Below are 26112 nucleotides of genomic sequence, written 5' to 3'. Positions count from 1 at the left end.
TAATGAGAACGGTGAGCTGGTCCTGTGACTTCAGCATGGAGACCATTTCTCCAGCTCTCAGAACCTCTCACTACCTCTTAATCCCCTTAGTCCTTTTAATCTGCTGAAACCAATCTGTTGTCAGCAAATAGACACCTGAATGGTACAATCCCATCCCTTCCCATCTGCCATTATGGTGGGGGGGGGTTCATGGGAAAAACCCCTCAAAAATAAAAATCAACTTCCCCTCATTTCTATGTACCTTTTCAAGCTTTGAAAAAAAATTACTTAATCATAATTTGAAAGAAAATCATTATACATATAGCAGTGTTGTATCTTTTAATACAGTCTTCTGAGTCTTAGAGAAGATGAATTTAACCTCTGTTCATCCCCATAGGAGCACTTCACCCAAGAGCAAATGGACTTGCCAGAGTGTACGCTCTGTCAGCGGGGAGGGGAGGGGAGGGAAGGGGAGGGAAGGGGAGGGAAGCAGTAGGCTCTCCCTTGTATGGCTTGGACTTTCCAGTTCCACCTGTCCCCTTCTTCCCTGTCTTCATGTTTCCTGGGCCCCAGGAGCTGTGCTATGCTGGAAATACTGACCAGTTATTTTAAACATTTAAAGCTCTTCCAAACCTGGTGGCAAATTGCAGTATAACTTGAAGGGTAAGACACTAGAAAAGAAAGCACTTCTGCCAAAAAAAAATTCCTTTCCATCCTCTTTTCCCCTGAGATCTACATGCGTGTTGTCTAATACACACGCCCCTTGCTTCCTCCAGCTGCCAATGGGAGTCCCTCATTCTGTCCTTTGGCTCCTGAGTGAGAACTGGTAGTTAGCTGGTCAGGCTCAGGAGCTCGTGAAATCCCTCCTCCCAAATACTTCCTCCATCCAGAGGGACAGGATTCTCAAGTGTGCCACTGCCATCTCAGCTTGGCAACTCCCATCATGCAAAAGGCTAAGTGGACTCCTCTAAGCCAACACAGAAATGCCTACCTCTCCATCATGCTGCTGGCTGCTGGCAGAATCTGAAGTCAGCCCAGTCTGTATACTGGGAAGATAGATCAAGACAGAAAACACAGAGGATGGACACAGGTTAGGCCATATCGCATTTTTGCCTGCTAAGAGCATAAAGCCTTGACCACTTGTTAGCAGGGAAACTGGGAATCACTGTGTTTCCTTTAGGCTATACAAGACAGTGCCACATTTATTTGTGTGCTACCTGATGCACAGAGGCAAAGAAGCTTGGGCCCACGAAGTAGAACCAGCCCGGTGTGCAGGAGGCTCTACCAGCCATAGAAAACGGGTAGAAGGTATTCTCCCTTCTTTGAGACACAGGCTTAGGAAGTAAACTGTGGCCATTCTAGGGCCCTTGCCCCCACAGTGGAGACGGGCATGCGGCACCTTCAGTTTCTTACTCCTGCAACTTGTAAAAAGGAATGTGTGCCTCTCTGTTACATTTGGGTGCTGTGTGCAGTTAAACCAAAACAGAGAAAAAGACAAGACAATGCAGCATCAGAGATTATATAACCGCAAGACCACTTCACTTCCTGGAATGATCCTGGCCCATGGCTGGCACTGTTCAAAGTCCAAGAGCTGCAGACAGGTGTTAATCAACTCCATAGGGTCACAGTGTGAGATTGGTCTAGGGTGTGTGTGTGTGTGTGTGTGTGTGTGTGTGTGTGTGCTGTTAAGTACCACTGGGAAAGGAAGACAGCTGGTTTTTAGGCCATGCAAAGGGCATGATGTCTACATATGCTCTAGTGACACTCAAACCACTTCACTATGACCTACAATAAGAAATATGCAAATCAAGTCATTGAAGGAGTCAAAACTGTCAAAAAGGCTTAGCTGTTCGCCCCCCCAAAGCATCTATTTATCGTGACTTAGTCATTAACAAAGCACAGATATCTTTGAGGCTACAGAAGGCAGAACTAAGCTACCTAAAAAGGGCGTCAGATGTCTCACATGTGCACAGCTTTTAACAGTTAGTTACTAATTCAGAAAGCAGCACTGAGACCCCTGTGCCACCAGAAAGCTGGGCTGACTTAAATCAGCCTGTTCTAATGAGTAGAACGGACATTTCCTATCTATGAACTATACAAGGGGATAGTTCTTTGGCGAGCTTTGCAGAGTGAAGGATGAAGGGTGTGTGTGTGATGTTTTTAGTTACATTGTGTAAAGGATAGCAGGAAAGGAGGTTAAAATAAAGAACTTAGAGAAATCCAACTGAAAATCTACAAGTAGTAAAAATAGAAACAATGTTTCCAGTAGTATATATAGCAATTGCTATATATTTTCTGCTTCGTGTTCTCTACATTTTGAAACACATAAAAAACAAAATTGTTTTTCTTATTCCTTGAGATAAAATTCTTACAAAATATAGAAGAACAAAAATGAGTACTTTCTATGGTGTTTCAGAACACCAGGCTTCTGGGAAGCCAGTTAGCATCTATGGAGTTATTAAATATCAAGTCAAAACTTTTCAAACCACAGAACAGTTTCATGTTGCACTAAAGCAGGAAAACTGGCTCAGTTAGTGGTCCACTAGCGCTTTAAAAGTCACAGTTTCTATGGGACACTTCTTTGTCCTCTGTGGCCTCCTGAGGGGCCACCATAACCAGGAAACAGCAGCCATAGTGATGAGTTTGGCAGCAGAGTCAAGAAGCAAGGGGATGTGTAAACACTGTGCCCACAGTGTGGGGATGACACGCTCCACCGTCACCACTCCAAGACCCACATGGTGCAAACGCTAGAAAACACAAGGCAGAAGCACAGGACTTACAAGGGATCGGCCTGCCCTGAGAAGCTAGCTTCCTGCTGAAATTCGTGTGTTTAGGTTTTGAAATTACGTCAATAGACAACACTGGGTCAAGAAGAAAGTTAGAAAGAAATTACATATCACTGGGAGAGAAGAAAGTTCAGAAAGCTTACCAGAGGCTTGATCTGAACAAACCAGAACTGCCGAGGTCTCAAAAGTTCCACCATTTTTCAGTTTTCTGTTTCTGCAAGTATAACCACTAAAAGGCAGGGGTTTGCCTTTCTTTGGACTGAAACTAAAGATGACAGTTCAAATGCTATGCACATAGGCAGAGCCAAGCTTCTGATTACAAAACCAGGAAAGAGGCCAAACTCTTGCTTGTTTCAAGTGCAATTTCTAAAACTAGCCCCAACCCCAGACATAGCAAGAGTCTCTGAGAATCCAGGTGACCTGCCGTGCACAAGATCCAGCTGTGCACAACCATTCTTTCTCACAAGGAAGCAAGGGTGAAGCATGTATGAACAGAACTCTACAGCAACATGGCTGGACTCTGGGGGCATTATAGCCTGTACATACAATCTTCCTTACACACAGGAGCTAAAGATGTTCTTCTCATACAGGTGGCCTAGTAGATATTAGAACCTGGGCAGGCTCAGGGAGGGAGGCATGTGGATTAGCCATGGCAAAGAGGATGATGTCAGAGACAACTATTCCAGAATGTGGCTGGGACACACGGGTGGCAACAGCAGAGAATGGAGGCTACATATGTGCTCTGATTTAATCACTGCACACTGTACAATACCTGTGATAAAATATGTACAAATGCCACATATCTTAAAAAAAAACCAATTGCATCTTTATAGAAATACTAAAAACTAATGAAAGAGTATAAATTCTGGATGGGAATAGAAATCCACATGATGGAAAAATTATTTTAGCTGCCAAAAAAGATGCCACGATTAGATGTGAGCACCCGAGATAGGATAGGCTAACCAAGGGGCTTCCTCCTACAGTCATGGCATCTCTTTGACAACAAGCCCATTCATATTTCCAGAGGCCTGCTAAGCAGGTCTTCCCAGATCTAAACTTGCAAGGCCTAATGACACAAGGACAGACTAAACCTGAAACCCTACTAAGAACTAACTTCACCAGGCCCCAACCACCGGGTCTCCACTCCAAGAATGAAAAAATTAAAATTAAAAGCAAAATTAGAATTTGGACTGAGCTCATTTGCTCAGAACCTAGACCACGACTTTATGCACTGCTACAAAACTCACAGCGTCAGCCATGTGCCTGGCACATGCTTTTGACCTCAGTACTTGGGAGGCAGAACCAGAAGGATCAGAGTTCAAGTCCATTTTCAGCTACGCAGTCAGTAAGAGGCTAGCCTGAGCTACATGAGACCCTGTCTCAAAACAGAAACAATCAAAACTCCAAAACCACACAGCATATTTTATTGGTGAAGACAACACTGAGGCAGGCAAGGAAATCGGTTAGTAACCTGGGACCCAGCTTGGTTTGGGTTATACACACTCCCACTCTAGTAATGTACCAGGCAGCCTAGATCCTTTTTCCGTGTGTACTATGCACACATAACCCTCTCTGAATAAAGCACCTAGCAACATTAGATCCATGCCTGCACTGGACTACCTGTACAACTCTCTCTAAGAAAATAGGATAAACTTCTTTACCCTCAGCAAATCAAATTTAGACAGTTTCTATTCAAGTGTATCCCAATGCACCTAATATGAAGAATAGACAATCTGTTTCAGTTTGAGCTGGTTTGGGGTATATTCACAGTAAAGCAACTGTGCATGCTCAAGGAATCTTTCAGGGAAAATCCCCTACTTACTATCCTATGCCTATGCATAATTGGATATGCACAGAATTAAAATCTGATGCACTGTGGGAACATACGCAGTAGAAAAATTATTAGGTAATCTATCACTCAAAATAGAGAACAACTCAAACAACTAGTAACCAAAGGTTTTCTTCTCTTGAGTCCATGAAGGGAAGCTCTGAACAATAAATGGGGCCTAGAATATCTTTCTTTACCCGTGGCCGCTGCTCTCTGGCAGTGTATCCTGATCTTTTCTACTGTTTTGCTCTGAATACTTTCCTTGCTACTTTGGCGCATCTGTGTCAGCACTCACCTTCAGTTCTCTGGCTTAAAAGCCAAGAGCCTGGAAACACCCAACACCCACACTGACCACCGGTACTCGTTCCTTCTATGGTAAAGTAAATATGCATAATGCAAATCTACTTTCTTACATTTATTTTCCTTTTTTTTTTTTGGGGGGGGGAAAAACTAGAGACTGAGCCCAGGCCTTGCACGAGCTAGACAAATGCTCTACCACCACCACATCCGGGTTCCCAGCCCTCCTTCCATTTTCTATTTTGACATATGCTCCTACAAAGTTGCCAAGACTGGCCTTGAACTTGCATCCTCTCCTCAGCCTCCTGAGTAGCTGTAGTAACAGGCCTGTGCCACCAGGCTTGATTTGTTTGTTTGTTTGAAGTGGAGATTCTCTGTGCTACGAAGGCTGGTCTTGAACTTATAAATCCTCATCTAATCTTTTCAATACCCATGACTACATAGATAGCCACCGTACCAGGTACCATTCTGACCTTTCCTAAGTGAACACGTCCATAGTTGTAAATCATCGCCATCATCCATATCTAGAACTTACTCTTCCGCCCAGATCAGATCCTGTGCCCACACTAACTCTTTTCCTTCCCTATTCATTACCCGTGGAGATGACCATTCTCATCTCTGTCCCTGTACTTCTGTATCTCATTAAAAAAAAAAAAACCCTAAAGGAAGTAAACTTTGAAAAACTAGATTTTTAGAGGTCACAGACCCAAGAGATGACAACTGTTGACTTGAAACTTCCTTGAGATGCACATTCCAGATGAGACTGTGTTGGTCTCCCTCACAAGGCCATCTTTGCAAGGGTGTCTAGTCCAGAGTTGATGGAGACTAATATCTCTATTGTGTATGTGTGCGGGCTAAGCTCAGTGCCTGGTCCATGAGTTTGGATTGATGTCTCCCTTCAATCTAAGAATTTACCTACAGCCCATAACAGGTGAAAACACTATACTGCATTAAAGGGGAAAGGATAAGTCAGGGTTACGTTCACAAGGATAATAATCTAGAAACAGTTATCTAAGTGCCATTTGACTGGGAGTTGGAATTTGTTACAGAAGATAAAGACTAGGTAAGGTTTAGATTCCTATGAGGTTCTTGGTCACTTGGCAGAGCACAGCTGAAGATAAGTGCGGTCTTGTAGTGAGACTCCATAATTCATGCTTCAAGTCTCGATTCTGAACTGAAAAGGCATTTCCTGAAAGTACCCATATGCCACTGATTCTTCCTGCACGCTAAATTTAGGCACTATACTACAAATACTAACTTCCAAGAACACTGTGGTCCTTGGTGGGGCTTGGGGCGGGGGAGCGGGACCATCAGAGTGGAGAGGTAAGATTTAGCCTTGGGTTTGATTTTGTGAGCCAAGATGCAAATGAGAAGCCTCTACACCTGCCGCTGCTTTCAGGTTAGTCAAAAGATGACATACATCTGACTTGTCAGAGGGACAGAAGAGGATTCTGATGTTTATTTTTGTTCAAGGTTTCAAAGAAAGACCAAAGTGGCCTTAGAACAAGGGGTTTCCTCTGGCCCACAAGGGATGGATTATAGGAAGGCCATGGGGGAGATCCAGGGTGCTGTACCTCCCCGACTCTTCTGAATTTGGCTCAGTGTGAGCGTCAGCTCATGTGCCAACTGTGACTCGTAAAATCTGAGGCCAGTTTAGCGTGTGCTCAAAACGCAGGCTTCTGCAGTGCACCTCATGCAGAGCGGTGCCACGCAGGCTTCTGCAGTGCACCTCATGCAGAGCGGTGCCGTCTAAGCACATCACAGCAAGGATTGTGAATGAACATGCTACCTAGAGACTGACATGGGAGAGCGGAAAACACCCCTCCTGTAAAAGATACATTTTATCTGACCACGTGTGTGGCTCTGAATCTGAAAGGTAAAGAAGACCCAACTTCAAGTCCTGTCGTGTGTCCACTGCCCCCTCCTACAGAAACCTGTCCTCTGCACTCTTAGTGTGGCCTGCTCAGACCCACTGGCCTGCCTACGACTCAGTCCCTGCAGGCCTTGTCCTTCCCTGGACCCCTCTCCAGAGCTCTTGCTGTACAGTCTCTGTGATTCCTTCTCTTGTAGGCTCCTCCCAATGGCCTTTCCTCAGCAGAACTTCAACATAGTGCGGCACCTCTCTTGTTTGTTTGTTTGTTTGTTTTTCTGAGACAGGGTTTCTCTGTGTAGTCTCAGCTGTCCTGGAGCTCACTCTGTAGACCAGGCTAGCCTCGAACTCAGAAATCCACCTGCCTCTGCCTCCCAAGTGCTGGGATTAAAGGCATGCACCACCACTGCCCGGCTGCGGTGTCTCTTTTGAAAGCTTCTCTCCCCAACTTGGCTCACAAAGACTCCAGCTTTGTGTTCTGAGTTCCTCCCTGACCCCAGAATGCAGGTGCCTTCGCCCAGCATGCAAGCTTGGGTTGCTTGACCCCAAACTCTTACAGTGATCACTGTTTTCCCATTCTCTCAGCTCTTGCTCCTTGAAAATCAGTCACAAATGTGTTTAAGTGAAGAAAAGGATGCTTCAAGAAGCAAATGCATCTTTCAAAACTCAAACCCATATATCCCAAAGCTGGCTATGGCATATGGAGCTGGCTCTAGAGTCATGGTTTCATGCAGGCACACGCATGCCTTCATCTCAGGAGGCTTTAGCCTCAACTTTCACTGCCTATTGCTAATGGTCTTGGTGAATGTGCTCATAAGAATGAACAACTTAGGTAGCCATTATGATGAGACTTCATGGATCTAGAATGTCTCTGACATTTTTATGAAACAACATCTCACAGAACCTTCCATTTCCTCTGGCTCTTGCAGTCCCCCGACTCCCCCTCTGCTATGGTCCCCGAGCCTCAGGTGCACTTGTGTTGTAGATATATCAGTTAGGGTTGAGTACTTAACTTCTACATGTTTATGGGCCTTGGTCCTCTGTAATGGCCACCATCCATTGCAAAGGCTGTCTAGAGGAGATACGAACATGGATGACTCCAGCAGAAACGATAACAAGGAAAAGAGAAACCTCAGGGGGCATCAACTCCAGACAAAGAACTGCAGGAATGCTGAGAACGGAACAAATAGTTTCTCCAGGGAAAAGCCCTCTAATTGGTTATCCAATGCTATGTGGTCAGACCCAAATCTTATAGATACAAGTAACATTATATAGACTGAACAGGTTACAATGTATATATTAAGGAATATGCATATATTTATGTATATGTATGCATATACATGTATATACACATATACATATCCACACACACACACATATATCTCACAACAATTCTTTTTTTTTTTAATTGGGAGACTTCATTTTTTTTTTTAATTGACGAGAGATCTTCTCTAGGTCACACTTAGGGTATGTTTGGAAAGGAGGGAAATATTGACTCAACTGAGTATTGATCTTAAGGGCTAGCTAAGTCCTTGAAGGTAGGGTTCAGGCTCCCAGAAAGCAGAAGCCAAATTTAGCAAGAGTGTTTGAATTCCATGAGAATGTGAGGAGCTTTCAGAATAGCAAGGGTTCTGGAGCTGGGCAGTTAGGGAGAAGCAAGGCAAGGGTGCTATTCTGCCATATCTCCTCCACACAAGGAGAAGCATCCTTCTGCAATGTGGTCAACTGTGAATGCTGCAGTGGTTGCCATGGTACTGCCTGAGGTTTACAACATGGCAGGTGCAGCTGGAAGGGTGCTTTCCTCTCTCAGCGTAGACACCAGCGTCCTAGGGCCCCCCTTTGATGGGGAGTGCTTTACCACAACCCTCCCCCTTCACTGTGAACACTTTGATGGGCTATTTTTATTTCAACAGCTGTATGCTCTAGCACTGGACACAGATGGAAGCCCCAGAGCAGAAAGCACTGTGGCCACCAAGGAGACAGAGGGTCATCAGGATCTCAGAATGGCCAGTAAGAGCCACTCACTTGTGATATCATTGCTCATTATGGAAGCATGAAGAATAGTTTTTCATCAGAAGAGACAAGAAACATCAGTTTAAAGGGAACAAGAAAACAAAACAAGAGATGTTTAGGATATGCTACTCATACTAGGTTAGCCATGAACCATTTTCTCTTGAGGGTAGAATACCACATGCAGTTGAAGTTCAGCAGCCTTAGTAAGGAACTGCCTTTCCTTGGGATCATGGCGCTGGTTCCTGAGAACAGAAACTTGAACTTAAGTAAATTAGGATGTATTTGTCACATCATACTAGCAAGTTCCTAGGAGTGGAGTCTCAAGGCCTGGGCTTGGTTCTGTCCATGCAAGCTGCTCACCCCAGAAGTGATAAGGAGACAGCTGGTTCTCACCTACAGCCCCCTTCATCCCCCCAACTGGCCATGGTCAGAAGAACCGAGGGCTTAGTGGCTCATCTCATTTTAACTACAAGAAAGTTTGGGGAAAAAAAAAAATTCCAAGCTAGACCTGGTGGTGTAGTTCTGTAATCCCAGCTCCTCGTAAGGCTGAGGCAGGACTGCAAGTTCCAGGCCTGACTGGGCCAGAATGAGTTCAAGAGCAGCATGGACCCTGCCTCAAAACAGAGTCCGAAAAGGCGTTGGAGATTGAATTTAGTGAGCGAGTTCTTGCTTAGTTTGCAGAAATCCCTGAATTAAATCCTTAGTAAGGGGAGGGGAGATCGAGGAAGGGAAAGAGGAAGAGAAAGAAAAGAGAGGGGTTTTATGATAGTGGGAACACTGAGCCCAGCACTGCACTGTGAGCCTCCTACTGTGTGCTTTAACTTTCACCCTGCACTGTTTTCTTTCCCATCAAAAAGGTCAAGAGGTGGCCAACAATTCACCCACTCTGTGATCCAAGGTGGAAATTGAAATCTGCTGTGGTTGTGGTAACAGCTGAAAGGGGACAAGTGATATGTCAATGTACGTCCAGGGGCGGATGTCACCCTCCCTCCGCACACTCGTTTCCAGAACATCCCAGGGGGGCTGGGCCACAGGAAGGGAGGCACACTCCAGAAGCGTTCTGAGCACAGCTTGTTTGTCTGCACTAAAGGTGCCAGCTATGCACTTGCTCCACATTCAACCCTAAATAAGATTGCATCACTTCCCTTGCAGGTGTGGACAGGCACGGATCCACCTGTGTCACTACCTAGCAATGACTTATTAAGAGCACCTGAAAATGGCAGATTTGTTTAAACTAATCTTAAGTAACCCTGGATCTATTTAAATAATCATTTTTCCTATGGTGAAAAACAATGATGGTGTTCACAGTAAGCCTGAGCCCTGACTGAACTCTTTGCCTTTGAGCACTTTCTGCTTGCCATTCAAACTTCTGACTGCAGGCTCTGAGGCCTCTTCCACACATAGAGCCCCCTGGGATAGACACTGTCCCTGCTCCTCGCAGTGCTCAGGGTGCCTAGTGTCTGCCAGGCATACACTGCACTGTCCCAACCAGAGCCAGAGACACACTTTCCCTCTGTAGATTCTCTCTGGTTACCTCACCAAACTAAGATAAGCTACCATTTAAACACCTTAAGAGACATCACATGCCCACTAAGTCCTGTCCCATTTGCTTGATATGCAGCCTAACTCCCTCTCTTGTGGTTGCCTACAATAGCCACGTGGATAAGGGTCTCCTAAGGTGTGGGACCATAACCAAGGAACCAAGGATGCTTGCTTGAGAGAAAACAAAATGTAAACCAGCCACACGGTCCAAGCCCAGAGAACCCTGTGCCTCTGCAGAGAACTTTAAAGACTGTAGCCAGAGGACTGGAGGTACAAGGGATTAGTAGGAACAACACATAGACAGCTATATCACAATGTGGACTTGGTGACTGATGTCATCTTCCACAACGCTGCAAACACCAACACCGTAATATAACAAACATGACTCCCTGGCCATCCTATCTTGCCACTTTCTCGTATGGTTTTATTCAGACCCAATGAAGTGGCCACACATTTTACCGAGAAAATGCTCAAGTATTTCTGTCCAACCTATACTCTCTCTGGAGCACTGAATGGACCTGCATTTCTAACAAGCTTTGGAAAACAGCAGGAACATATCACCCAGAGCTCTCGGGTGTGCATATCCATCAGTTGTCCGAGTGTCTGCGCCATGAAGCTATTATGTAAGGTACTCTGACACCTCCCTTGCCCCACCCCACAACTGAACAGGAGATAATTCCTTTCCACTCTACCCAAGAAATGGCTATTTTTAACTTGTTTCTGAGGTGCCCAGAGGTTAATGGTTGTTACATCTTTTTGATGGATTACTCCTTCTGACATTACAGTAGCTGACTCTTTGCTTTGTACCCATCATGTGTTTGTCTAATAGACAACAGGGAACCACTGTTGGTCCCTCTTTCTTTTGGCTCAATTTGCTTTTGAATCTTTCCCCATTCTTTCATTTTTAACATTGCTGTATCATTTTGTGCGACAGTCCCAGATCCAATCTGATCTTTTATTTCTAGAAAACAGATCTCACTCCTTAGTAGTCCAGGTCAAACCCTTATTTCTAACTAGGAATAGGGCAGAGCTTCCAGGGGTCTCTAAGATGTGTATCTCCTCCCTCCCTTCTGTTTCTGCACTGATAACTACTGGAAAAGCAGTCTGACTGTGTCACTTGATTGGTACACAAATCTTGGGTGAGTCTCTAACTCCCACAAGACTCTAAAGCCTAACAAACAACTGGTCCTCCTTTCTGAGGCTGCCTTTCCAGTCTAGCCACTCTGATGCATTGCACTCTGTCTGCTGAGCCTTTCCAACAGGCCAGGACACACCCTGCACCGCATTACCATGTGTTGCTCTTTACTAGGAATCACATTCAACTGTCCTCACTGTCACCACCTAGCAAGCTCTTGTTATTTTTCAGGACCAAACAAAACTCTCACCCTTTGGTACAGTCTTCCTGGCTGTCACATTCTCCTGGGTGCCTTGGGGACCCTTCTACCTGATACACATTTGCAACTCTGCAACACTGGGATGATTTATGTGTCTGTATCAATGTAGAACCCCTTGATATTTCTTTGTATCATCCAGCAATCCAAGGTAGGCTAGGGAGCAGGAGCACTCCAGGGAAGTCTGATGAGGAGGGACAACTGAAAGCCTGGCTATGCTCCCAGGAGGCAAACATAGCATTCCTTCATTTTGGAGGTTTAAGAAACACATTTCCTCAGAATCACATGGTATCAGGGGCTCCAGCCTTCCTCTTGCCCCACGAAGCCTCATCACACTAGTACTCCATTTGCAGACAGGATGCTGGCAGAAGAGCAGCAGGCACATAAGAGCCAATCTCTTCTGCACTTGGCTGCTCCACACAAGCTGAGTCAAGAAAGAACAATTACTAGACAGTTTTCGATCCCTACAGTAATTATTTCTATTTGAGTCATATCTATTTAAGTCTGGGGTTGGCTTCAAACAAATTTGCTTTAACACACAAGAGGTACTGTAACCCCTGAGCAGAGTAGGTACCACTGATTTTGAGATGACATCTAGAAAATTTCCTAGAGAAGCGAGACCCAGCTAAGGTTGTAAGAAACAACCATCAATTAGAAACTAAGCCCAGGGCAAACAGTTGCTTGCTTCCCAAGACACTGGGATTCACCACCAGTGGGTAGTTTGGTGCTTGTGCAAGGCTGGTAAAAAACAAAATCAGCCAGTTTGGAGGAGACAGCAGGCATCTACAGAGGAATCACTGCCCAGTGCTTGAAGCTGCAGCACTAGGTGGATCTGTGAATCCTGAAAGAAGGGCATAAATGCATTCCTATGCCCAGTCAACCCAGTAGAAACAGACTGTTTGATGTTGAAAACAAAGCCTCTGTCGTTGTAGACATGTCCTGGGCTAGCTTCTGCCTTTGAAGATTAAGACAACATGAAGTGGAAGATATACTTTCTTTGTATCTGCTGACCACAGACCACAAAGGATGTTTGATGCCACGTATCACACAAGAATCCATGGCACACGGTGATAAATACACACACACACACACACACACACACACACACACACACACACGCACACAATTTTTTCAAGCTAAGCCTGAATATGCACATGCAATATACCCATTGTTATCACAGGCACTAAGGATATTGCTCACTAATCTCTCTTGGCCATCACTCAAAGAGATACTCTTGTTGCAGTGGTTTTCAACCTATGGTCAAGACTTCTTTGGGGGTCAAACAGCCCTTACACACGGGTTACCCATCAGATATTTACATTATGATTCATAACAGTAGCAAAATTACAGCTATGAAGAAGAAACCAAAATAATTTAATGATTGGGGGGTCACTACAATATGAGAAACTGTATTAAGAGTCATAGCATTAGGAAGGTTGAGAACCACTGTTCTTACTGGAACAAGACAATTAAAGATTAAAAGAACATAAGGAAAAAACTACTCCTTCATTCTTGGGGGTCTGTTATTATTCTTTCAGACTCTATTTATATATGTAATAGAAATATGATGATGATTTTACATTTTGTATAAGAGATCATATTATAAATATTTGCTTTGATTTGCTTCTGTTTCTTTTTTTATATTTTTTATTAGGTATTTTCCTCATTTACATTTCCAGTGCTATCCCAAAAGTCCCCCTATACCCTCCCCCCACTCCCCTACCTACCCACTCCCACTTTTTGGCCCTGGCGTTCCCCTGTACTGGGGCATATAAAGTTTGCAAGTCCAATGGGCCTCTCTTTCCAGTGATGGCCGACTAGGCCATCTTTTGATACATATGCAGCTAGAGACAAGAGCTCCGGGGTACTGGTTAGTTCATAATGTTGTTCTACCTATAGGGTAAGCTTCTGTTTCTTAAAGAGCTGTTTTCTTTAAATACACCACATCCCCTCTTTGGGGATTGATTCAAGTATTTTTGCATATGCACGGACTGAGACTGGTTCTACTCCTGTGCCATTACCAACACTGTGTCCATGAACTTCAGTGTACCCCAAATCTGCACATCTCTTGTGTGTTTCAAGTGGTTTGTGGAGTCTATTCTCCTTATGCTAGAAGAAATGTGACTTACAGTTTCCACAACTTGGGTAAGCCTGCACATTCACATACACTCTGCCTGCTAGGTCTCTATGTCCCAGGTACAGGGGAACACAGTGGGCATCAGACAAGAGAGGCAGAGGAGAAGGCAACACCCAAGTGTATGCCCAGGGAGCTCCCGTTTCCTACACCAGAACAGGGAAATTTGCTTGGATGTAACCTCAGTTTCTTACCTCTAGGCACCACAAAGTCCAAGACACCATCTCCTTCAACCTCACATGCATGCTTCGAGTATGGCAAAGCTTCTGTTGAGTGACTGTTATGAAGTTGTGTCATCTTTTTTATGGGGCCGATCTCCCATTGCCAACCAAAGGCAGCTGACGGACCACTCAGAGCTCAATGAGAAAGTCACTGAACCTTCTGAGGGGATTATAGGTTAGTGATTCGACAAGAGAGGCTTTAGTAGCGCCACAAAACTAGATACCATGTATGCCTTCAGCTCCTGGCAAGTGAGAAGCTGTGGTAGCAGCCTAGGTGCTGGAGGCTGCGACACACTAATCAGACCCTCTGGCACCACAGACGCCTCACATGACGTCAATCTCAATGCAGCTCTGCTTTCCTACACAAATGAGCCACATGTGACCAAAGACATGCGTTCTCATTTGGGATGGGGTTAACCTGTAAGCAGGTTTTTGTTCTTTGGCGGACATCTACATCCCTGTGTGCCAGGCTGAACTACACACCATCAGAACCAAAGAAACGCCACAAAGGAGTGGAGTGCCTACCCACTTGTCCACAGGCATTACATGGGCCAAAAAGACTTGGAACATTAAACATGTCATGGGTGGACAAAATTCATGTCCCAACTAAGAGCACGCACGGCACAGGCACTGCAGAAATGAGAGAAGCCTAAGGCCTGTCTTTCCCTGCTGAGCATGCAGCAGGGATGAAGTCTGGCAGAGACAGGCAAGACTGCATCAGTATTTGCTACATTCATGCGTTATCCTACTGAGCTGCACTGTGAAGACCAGGAGGAGCAACAGAAGCACTCTTCCTTAAACTTTAAACGCCCTCCAACTCTGGTTCTGGCTGGAAGGAGACGGCCTCTTCATATTTCAGAAGCCAACAAAACTGCTCAAGTGACATTCAGAGGGATGTAGGGCAGGAGGGCCACAGTTCCTACAGGAACTTCTACCAGCCACTGAGTCTATCCCCATGGTCAGAGAAGAGGACTGGCCAAGCAGATGCAGCACCTAATCCTAGTGAGTATGTCCTCATTAAGGGTGCGTGAGTGCAGACAGTGCAGAGACACACAGATAACAGCCTGTGTCAGAACAAACAGGAGTAACCAAGGAAAGCAAAACCACAAAATTAGATACTGGAGAAGGGTAACGCAGAAAGTAACTTTAGTGTTACAGGAAATAAAAATCAGGACCATTACGAATAAACAAGGCATGGTGGCACATGCCTGTAATCCCAGCACTTGGGAGACTGAGGAGGACTAGGGACTGTAAACCAGCCTAGGTTTCACTGTGAGAGCCTATCTCATAATAAATGAATACATAAATGCCTACCTATGAAAACAAGCTAGTTACGATCTAACCCATATATGCTAAAAGAGTTCAAAATACAAAACTGAAAACATTCAAACCAAATTCCAGCCCATACGATCTACCCACTAAACGTATAACATGCATGTATGTAGATTCTGCTTCTCAATCGAGTTCATCTAATTAGCCTCTCTGATGTGAAGAAGCTGCGTGATGGCATAAGAATACCTTTAAGGCATTTCTATTAATAGTGAAAAGTAGTTGTTTCCTGCAGGTGCTCTCTCAAATACATAGAACGAAAAATGAAACAAACTCTGAAAATTTTACATCAGAAAGACAGGGTTTCTTTTCTCAGGGGAAGGGAGAAGCCTTTCCTTGTTCAGTATTACTTCCTCAGCACCTACAAACAATACCAAGTTTCTGACTGGAAAAAAAAATCACCGTTTTCACCTGTACATGCCGCTCTGTGCATGTATGTGATGGTCAGAGGACAACCTCAGGTATGGTTCCTCAGGTGATGTCTACCATTTTTTTGAGACAAGGTCTCTCTTTTGCCTGGAGCTTGCCAATGAGACTAGGCTGGCTAGCCAGTGTGCTCCAGGGATATCTGTCTCCCCAGTACTGGGATTATACACAGGAACCAAAAAACAAACAAACAAAAAAGCTTGGCTTTAACATCAGTTTGGGGGATCAGACTCAAGGCCTTTTGCAAGCATGTTATTGGCTAAAAGCACTGCCTATCCCTGCATTCCAGTAAAGAAACACCTCCTAATAAACATGAGCATTTCCCAACCACAGCCCAAGAACAGAATCAGATGAGGACCTGTTATATCATGAATACTGTAACTACAGGTCTACAGGGTTTTTTTTTTTATTTGAAATTAATCTATGTATCTATGGTTTTTCCCTATAAATGCACTAATAATATGTATTTCAATGACTGACATCAAAGCTTAGTCCTAAATGATTGTGCACAGGAGAAAAGATCCTTGCCTTTGCAATGAGAAGACCTCAGAATGTAACCCTGACCAGGGTCAATTTTCTGACAGGTGAAGTCACCGAAATCAGTTCTGTCACAAAAGAGTAAGAATAATTCAGACTGCTTGCCAGGCTTGAAGCCTTGGAGGATAGACCACAGTGAAGAGTCTGGGCCATCCAGAGGAGCTTCTATTCTGCTCTCTGTGTCAGCTTCCTTCTGGACAAGATACCGTAAGCTGATTAGATGAATTCCTAGTCATTGCTTAAAGCCCGTTTAGAAGCATGCTCAGTGCCAACAACTCCAGATTTACGAATGGAAGACAGAGCTCACTCTTAGGTCTTCCAGTCTACTGTTTCTATTTGACTTTGTCACCTACCTTGAGCCATAGCTCTTCTTTCATTAGGCTGTAATGGTGTGAATGTTTATAAGACATTCAGAATACGATCCTGTCTAAGCATTAAAGGTTCTGCCAAGGCAGATGAGGATGGTGAGCACAGGTCAGTATCTTTAGTGCGGCTCCCTGGCTTGCATGTACTAGATGTTCAAAGAATGAGTATACCATTTGCTTGCTCCCTGCCTCCATGTAGAAGAGCTAGCTGTCTTGGAAAGGAATACAACTTTTACCAAAAATAAAACAAAACAAAGCAGAAATTTTGCTAAATGAAATGGATAAAAGAAAAGAGAGTATAGTGAATATTATCCAAGTATATTATCATCAGGCATGGAAATATCACAATGGAGTCCATTAGTTTGTACAATTAATACATGCTTAAAAATAAAATTGTGCTGGTACTGGGAACAGGCACACCCCCACAAGTGCTAGGGAGAGCTTAAGAGGCATACTCTTCTTTAATGTAGAAATATCTATAGACATCAGCATCAGAAGTGCCAGCATGGCAGCAAAGGACAGACAAGGAGCATGCTGGGAAAAAAAAAGCTTCTCATCAGACTACCCAAGCAGTCATGGGGACCTTGGACATTCTAGTTTCACAGTGATGGAGTCAGGAACCTGTAGGAACCCAATTCTGCTGAGGTAGTAGCTGGGCTGGAGGTGTGGCTCAGTGTTAGAGTACCTGCCTAGCATGTATGAAGCCATGAATTTGGTTTAATATCTAACAATACACACACAGACAGACACACACACACACACACACACACACACACACACACACACACACAGAGAGAGAGAGAGAGAGAGAGAGAGAGAGAGAGAGAGAGAGAGGAGCAGTAGGAATAGAAAAGGGATTACAGCTCCTCAGAATCTCAGAGGCAGAGGGAGTTGGGGCTCCTAGTGAGTGAGGTCCCTACATTTATGTGCTGCGCTACTTTTGTGTGTGATATATGTGTCCATGTTTGCTCCTGAACACGTGTGTGGGTCCAGAGATCAACATTAGGCGTCTTAATGACTCTTCGTCTTACTTTTTGAGACAGGGTCTCTAGGGAACCTGGAGCTTACTGGTTCAGCTAAACTGGCTGGTCAACAACCCATCCTCCTGCCTCTACCTGCCCAGTGCTGGGGTTACACATGTGCACTGAGGTACCTGGTATTTTTTTTTTATCCAGGTCCTAACTCAAGTCTTCATGCTTTCAAAGCAAGTACTTTACTGACAAAGCCATCTCTTCGGCCCCTTTTATGATGTTTTTGAGGGTCTTCATTCTGCTCTGAGCCTGACTTTGTCTCTAAATTATTTTAGGATTACCTCCTCAGAGACATAGGACAGGGCAGGGAGTAGGAGGATGTCAGAGTAGCAGTGAGGGTCCTTTGGTAAGGAGAACAGAATCTCCGGCCTGGTTAGAGACCTAACAGTCCAATTGGTCCTGGCCAATTCTTTAACGGAGAAACCACTCCTGGGAAGGCAGGCTTACTTTAGAAATAGGCAGAAGAACCATCCTTTATTGAGATACCGTTCCTTCTCAGAGTTCCTAAGCTTACAGGGCCACAGCTGTACAGCTTCAGACATTTTCTGAATTACCCAGAAAAGTCAACTTCTCCTGGTGTTCTTGCTGTGGGTTCCAGGCTGCTCTCACTGGATACTCTTTCTCTAACGCTGGGCCTGCTTTTCTGCCTCATGTCTGACTTCCATTCCAGCACACTGGTGTGGCGTTTTCCTTCTCTCTACCATTCTCCTTCTAGAGGCAGTTACTGAGTTAGCTTGCCTGTACTGGGTGATTTTTCTTTGAAACACTAATAGAATTTTTCTTGAATTTCAATAAGCAAGCAAGCAAGCAAGCAAGTTAAGTGTCTTCATTCTGGAAGACCTACTTTTCCAAAGGAACACACTTGGAGCTCCAGGCTTTTCTCCCTGGACGGTCTTATTCTAAGTATAAGAGGCCACACAAACCCTGTGTCATCAGAAATACCTGGTTCCACTTGATGACCAAAGACAGTGGCTCAGCCGCTTTGGAGGACTGAGATCAGTGACTCGCAGTCTTTCCCTTTAGGCATGGTGGTAGGGAGTCTTAGACACTTCAAGGGCTATTCTAGAAACTTTGTCCAAAATCTACCAGATAATGGTGTGTTATATGTAGTCAAACTAAAATCGAATAAAGCATAAGAGTCTTATTTAGTTGAAAAATAAAATCTGTATTGCATAATGCAAACCAACTAAGCAAGTTTCAACTGACCTGTGTGGTGGATGCAGTTTAGGGCTTTGGGCTGCTCTGGAACTATGACAGAAAACAGATTGTTACACCCTGAAAGGAAATATGTGTCCAGTGGGACTAAAACTACAGAGCCTTCCCTTTTACCTAGAATAGACTCTCACAGTCATGAAAGAAAATCAGTATGGAGAGGTGCACTCTGTACAGAGGCAGTCTTAGGTGCAGGGTCTGGGTGCTGTCTCCTCTGGCCTTAGTATGGCAGATGCTTGAATACCCTTTGGTCACTCAGATAATATAGTTATACAAGACTGGAGATCATGTGTCATATCAACAAGCATGCTCACAACATCCTTGCTCAGAGAGACTCGACACGTGTCTACACTGTAGAAACTCATAAAGGTCCTTTCAGCCTAACCAGGATTTTCTCAGGAGCCTATGACATTCTAAACTCCTTAAACTTGTTTTCCCAAAGCATGACATCACATACCCACAGCCGCTTACCCTCAGAGAATCCCCTCATCAGTTCCTGAAGCAGGACCAATGATGTGACCACATGCTCTCACTTGCCCTCTCCTGCATTGAAAGCTGGTCTGAAGACCCTAACGACAGATGGCAAGAACCTCAATGCCTTAAAACCCGGGGGCTTATTGACATGACCCTAGAGGTCCTCACACCATAGAGCCTCACATATGCTGCTCCCTGGCAGCCTTGCTTCTGGAAATCCTACCTGAATGTTATCTGGACCCAAATCCCTTCATTTGGGGGACGATGCCATCTTTTTACCTCCTGTCCATCTCAGAGAAAGGCTGCCCAGATTAAGCTAGGGGAGTTTCACAAATATGCCTGGCTTTGAAGTCCTCAGAAAATTCCTTTCCCATTCCCTTCAAGGATCAGGGCCAGATGTGGAAGACCCCATGTTAACAACTTTACAGCCTGCTCTCAAGATTGGTTAGGCCATGATTTGAATTTGGAAGGTGGAGTTGAAGTTGGAATTTCAGAGAAGAAGATGGCTAAACAAAGTCCCTAAACATCTGGTAACTTAATTACTGTACACATCACTCTAGGAAACTCCCCACACATGTAGCAGGAGAGGCTGTTAAGAAGCTTTATAGAAACACACACCTATGACATACCAAATGAATGCTGCAAGATGGGCAACGTTAAACTATGTTACGCTATAAAGCTGCAGTGTAACCTTTAGTAAACAGGACCGCTTACTATCAAGCTGAGTAATGATAGTATCCAGTGGCTATGACAACATTCTGAGGACTCTGAAAGCACAGGCTGGAAAACTGTAGCTGTAGGGAGGATGTCCGAAAATATCAGAACTGTAACAAGGGGCACAGCAGCTCCCCTCTCCATGCCCCTCTTCTCTTTGTAAAGGCAGTTTGTCCCTATAGACAAAGTGCACAGGATACGGTGGACATGTAATGTGCTCAGAATGGAAGCCCACAGTCTATCCTGAGCCCTGGGGTTCACGCACACAGTAGCTTCCTTATACCTGGGTTGCAATCCCACCTGTTTTACTTTCCAGTCCAGCCAGAGTTTCTGTGTGTGACAGAATGGCTGGAGTTGTCTCACTTTCGACACTTCAAGACCTTGTACGCAGGTGGAAGTCAAGAGATTGAGAACAGTGTGCATACGACAATGTGTTCCATTAGAATCAGTACACAAGGGTAAGGCAGGCTTGGCAGGGGAGGGTGGGAAGGACTGCGATGCAATTTATTAAAATAAAGGGAACCTCAAGCTTCGTCTTGTGATTTAAGAGGAAGTCAGCCATGACCACTGTGTAGTTTAAAATGCCTGTATTTTAAACACAAACTATCATTAGCAGATTAAACAATTAATGTTGCTTTATTAATTAATTAGTTACTTAATACAGGAATAACTATTTTCAGAATGCTATTGAACTCAAAAAGAAAAACAAAACAAACAAACAAACAAAAAGCCGCCATTCCCACTGAGACTAAAACAGCGCCCTAGCAAACACCCATGGAAACAGCAGAAGGAAGAGCGAGCTTCCAACTGGGATGATAACTAACATGGGGTAGATCTGGGCAGTGGTGAGCATCTGCTGCAGGCTCACAGACTGCTTCTCAGCCTCCGTTCTTGTCTAAGCACTTTAGCTTGTTCTGTACTGGCTCAAACCCAGAGGCTACAAAGCCAAGGAAAATGGATACGTCCATACCTATACACATACTACCTACTCTTACATGATGTGGCTTTCAATGAAAACAGCCTGAACCAGGAGTCTTTGTTTCAGAACAAGTACCCCTCCCTTCCTAACACCCAACCCTAAAATAGAAAAAACATGCATCACAACCACACAGGCATTGTTTTCTAAAAGAGGTTAACCTGGGCTGTGCCACGGCAGAAACAGAAATAGATTTTGCTCCTGATCAACAGCTCAAACCGTCCAACAGGGTAAAATTGAAGATGTTTTTGGAATTAGTGTACAAGCAGACACACCCTGTTTACTCCCCTAAACCTAAAACGCAACAGCTCTCTATTGATGTTGTCCATTCAGACCAGGCCTGGGAAAGAAAAAAAAAATCACAGGGGTGGCTTGCCTGCCTTCTTGTTCTTACTAGTTAAAACAAATGGTATTAGAACTTTTGTGGCAAACATCCGCAGGATATGAGCAATTTGAATTCATTAGGATCCTACTAAAGCAGAAATAATTTTGAAGCAGCAATAGGTTTTACTTATTTAAATGTCCCCCCCCCCCGTGGTTCTAGAGATGCAACCTACATCCTCACGTGTGCTAGGGCTACCCTATAATCAAGAGGCCCTCAACCCAAATTTTAATTAATTAATAAATTAGTTAGTTAGTTAATTATTAACACAGAGTCTCACTCTGTAGCCTAAGCTAGGTGGGAATTCACCATGTAGTCCAGGTTGGCCTTGAACTCGAAACTACCTTCTTGCCCGAGTGCTGGAAGTGCAGGTTATGACCGACCACTAGGCTGCACACTTTGTTTTAAATATTCTTAATATTCAAAAGGAAATGTAATGTAAGTTTATTTTGGAGAACTTAGAAAAAAGAGCCAAGCAAACCATGCAGCAGGAGTACAATAAGGACGCCCTCTGTCAGGACACAGCATGCCCTCAAGTGGGCCAGGCATTTAACTCCAATACCAAAGTAATCTGTCCTGTGACCACAGGAATAGACTAGTGTCAGAATATGGCTCCTTTCATTAATGTCATGTGCACTTCCACAGAATATAAATACACACACACACTCACAGAGACACACGGACAGACAGATACACACACACACACACACACACACACACACACACACACACCCCTGGTTCTTTCTTACCTCCAACATGGGCCTGGCAGTATCGTGCACAGAAAGAATGTGTGTCACCTTGTTCCTGCTCAACTGTTCTGCATCTCTTGCGTCTGCCATCAAAGACAAGAGATGGACATTTTAACATTCTCTGTGAGTTCACCACTCTTACAGTCTAGGCAGAAAACATAACACAACTTGCATATTTTTTTCTTAAAACTCTATAACTGATCATATCCAGAATAATCTAGACTGGTGAAATTAGGACTTTTGCTTTTATTTATTTTGTCTTTATTTTTGACTGATAAAACTTTTGACCTTAAGTATTTACTCAGATTTAAAAATGTTTTAATTAGGAAAGCTGTCAAAAGAAATACAAGATATAGTATAGTATGTTTTTACATGATACATACATATTAAGCATGTTTATTTTAAAAAAAACAGTTACCTCTTACAGATTCCTTAAGATGAGTGTAAAGTCCAAGAACCCATTTACTGAAGAAGACAGAGAAGTACAATGGATAATCCTTACCCTGAGACAAGACTAAGGTTTATAATAGCTATATCAACGTTACAACAAAATCAAACCAACAAAAATCTAGAACATTTTCTAGAAATTCCACACAGTATTATCAACTGGTTATTAGAATTATCTTCATAAGAAACTATGGCACCAAAATTACATTCCCTTCTAATGTGTCCACATGTAAGAGAAGAGAAGGCTAATTTTCCGATGCTCTGAGTTTAAAACCTTGGCTAATCTACAAAACAGTTCAACAAGAAAGAAGGCTCACTCATCTGAGTGCTTGCCCCTGGCCAACCTCTTCAAAGGGATACAAGAAAAAAAAAGGACCAAAAATTCCACAATGTTCCTTGAGAAGGTCTGATGCTGCGGGAAACTGCCCAGGGTCTGCACCAAATTTAAGTACAGCAGAAACTCTGTACAAACATAGATAGCCAGAAATGGATATAGTGGGATATGCAGTGAACAGGCTAATTGGGATGTGGAATGCTGAGAGAATGTCTGCTCTCCATGGTGCATGTGTGGGTGCGTCTAAGGGTTTACCATACACAACCTCTCTGGGAGGCACATCAGAAAGGCTAGTTCTTAGGTCTATAGTCAAACAAGGTCATGTACATTCCCAACAAGCCCTGGAATAGGGCAAAAACTAAGGGCCAATGTTCTAAATATTCTGCAGTGGCAGGAAAAGGTCTTTAAATGATGTTAAAGTTTGTTTTTAATTTGAAGGTTCTCCTCACTGATTCAACCACCAAAGCTTCAGATTCCATCTTGAAAAGCAGCTTTATACTTCACACACAGTGATCTCAACCGCAGCCCCACACCACTGTAATAAACTGGAGTGATAGAGCTTTGAGTCATGTCGTCCTCTAGAATGCAGTGCAGAACGTCTTCCAAGGCTCGTGCGTGAACAGCTTGTTGCTCAGGTTAGTGCCACTAGGAAGGGGGTGGGTCCATCAACAGGTGATTTGTAAGTCACGTGGGCCATGTCCTTGAAGGAGATAACAGGACCCTAGTCTCTTCCTCTCTGTCTTACTTTGATGCCACCATGAGGTGAACAGAATCTTCTCAAGGGACACTCCCAACAGATGTGCTGCCACAGTTCCAAAGGAAAGGGGTCAACTGACTGTGGCCTGAAACCTCCTCAACACAAAGTAATGTGAACCTTTCTTCTTTTTAAGTTGATTACTCCAGCTATTTGTTATAGTAATAAAGAGCTAACCAACACAAACAGGAGAGAACTATGTAGAGGAAGGGCTGGCTAAATGGCTCAGCAGATAGTCACTAGCCTTGAAGGCCTGAGATCTGGAGTTTAATCCCTGGAGTCCTTGCAAAGGTAAGAGAGAACCAAAGCCTCAAAGGTGACCTCCGCACTGGCAGCATAGCACCAATGTCCATACACACCTTCCTCACACCCTCAAAAACATTAATAAAAAGTAAGACTAAAATAAAAGGGGTGACTCAGGAACCCACCCACACAGTCACCCACACAGTCACATCAATGTAGGACATCACAATTTCCTCCTGTATCTGCAGTTTAGGCATGCAGACAAAGCTCAAGACACTGGAGCCTGCAGACAGCTGGACGGGAAGCCTGATGGGGCAGGTTCATGACACTGTTGTTCTTCAGGGCTCTTCCAGATCCCAAGCCCATCAGAATTTACATTTTAAGAAAAACTTACTGGCAGATGACATTTGCACAAAATAAAGAGTTTCATTCTGACATTTGATGTGTATATAAAGTACTTTAATCGTATTTAACCCATTCCCCACTGCTGATTTGTGCTTCATCTCGCCTCTCTTTACTAACCCCCTTCTCATTGCATCTCACTTCCGTGTGAGAGGATACACTTGTGTTCCTGAGTCCGGCTGTTTCACATAACATGATGATCTTCCACTTCTACAAGATTTACACTTCAGCAATCACTATTTGACCTCATACAAAGTTCCCTCCCTGAATGCAGGAGGTCTAGATCTAGAGGTTCAACCAAAATTCGATCAGAGATATTTGAAGAAATTACATTTGGACTGAACATATACAAACCTTTGTTCTTGTCATTGTTTGGTAAGCAATACAGTACAACTCTAACACAACTCATGCCCTGTATTAGGTAATCCTCCAGAGACACTTTAGGTGCAGAGGAGACACATTGGGTCCTGTGTGGATGTCGCATCATTTTAAATAAAAAACTTGATTTTGGTTTTTGGTTTCTGTGAGGGGTCCTGGAGCTAGTCCCTGGCAGATATTGAAGGACAATATATTTAATGAACTAATTTTTTTTACTGTTATTTAACTTTATTGTGCTGTAATACACCATGCTCCAGCCTTTAACGATGGTCAAGGAAAAGTGTGACTCATGTGAGATTCACCCTTGTAAGAGGATACATATATGCCAGTGGGTTTTAGCACACTCAGAGTTGTGCAACTATGACCACAATTAACTTAAAATGTTTCATTACCCATAAAATAGATTTTGTAACAGCTTACCATTTTAAACTGTGGTTTGGAGATAGAACTGTAAATCTGTGAATAAAGAGGCCCACTCTACCACACGTGACCAAGTGGGCTGCTGGGTCCCTGGAGACAGGCAAGAGCCAAAATGGCCAGTGTTGCTGGGCCCCTGCCTGCTCTCTGCTGTGTCACAGTATGTCTGCATGGCTGCGCTACTCTGGAGTAACTCTCTCTCTCATCAAGCTCAGCTGTCCACTTGAGCATGCAGGATCCTTCATCAGTTTGGTTGGGTGATGACAGTAAACCTTTGGTGTGTACTGACTTCAAATCACTGGACATTCAAAATGGAAACCCACAACCACAGTCACCGTGACAACGAGCTGTGCACACAGCATAAAGTACCATAAGTTTGAAATCAAATCTTTCTGGGGTCCTTCAAAAAGGTATTGCCAGGGTAGTGAGAGACACTCAAACCCCAAGTCACACGGGCCCAACCCACTGAGCTCTGGAAGGCCAGGGGCTCAGATTTTCAATCTGGGATGAGAGGAAAGTTCTGGATGAGGGTAATGATGGTTACACAGCCATGTGAAGAAGATACTTAGGGCTTTTGACGAGTACATGGATAGCCAGAATGGTACACTTTGTGATACACAATGTATTTATCATCATTAAAGAAGCAGAAAGTAATAACTCACCTTTGAAGTTGCCAATGTACAGGCCCGGCAGGATCTGGAAGAGAGACATAGGCATGACTGTCACAGGATGCCAAGTGGACAGTGCTGCTGCCCAAAGGTGAGTGAGGCTCTCGCAAGCTGTCCCAGTCAAGCCCAGGACCCCTCACGTACCTACCCAATTCTGGTACCTGACTGACCTCAGCTACTAAGAAATTTTCTCAAAAGGTTACACTGTAATCT

The 26112-nt window shown here is 44.0% G+C and overlaps 1 protein-coding gene across 3 annotated transcripts in view; it reads right to left on the bottom strand.

The window, feature by feature from the left end:
- Dusp22 (dual specificity phosphatase 22) overlaps positions 1–26112 on the bottom strand; it is a 51174-nt gene that overhangs the window by 16501 nt on the left and 8561 nt on the right. For all 3 annotated transcript variants that reach the window (NM_001037955.4, NM_134068.3, XM_006516519.1), the window contains exons 2-3: positions 25894–25927; positions 22257–22339 (exon numbers count right to left, since the gene is read on the bottom strand). In NM_001037955.4, coding sequence (NP_001033044.1) covers positions 22257–22339; positions 25894–25927 — 117 coding nt within the window. The remainder of the gene's footprint in view (positions 1–22256; positions 22340–25893; positions 25928–26112) is intronic.

This window comes from Mus musculus, chromosome 13 (genome assembly GCF_000001635.26).
Source record: "Mus musculus strain C57BL/6J chromosome 13, GRCm38.p6 C57BL/6J".
NCBI lineage: Eukaryota > Metazoa > Chordata > Mammalia > Rodentia > Muridae > Mus > Mus musculus.
This window is presented reverse-complemented; position numbering and strand designations above follow the sequence as displayed.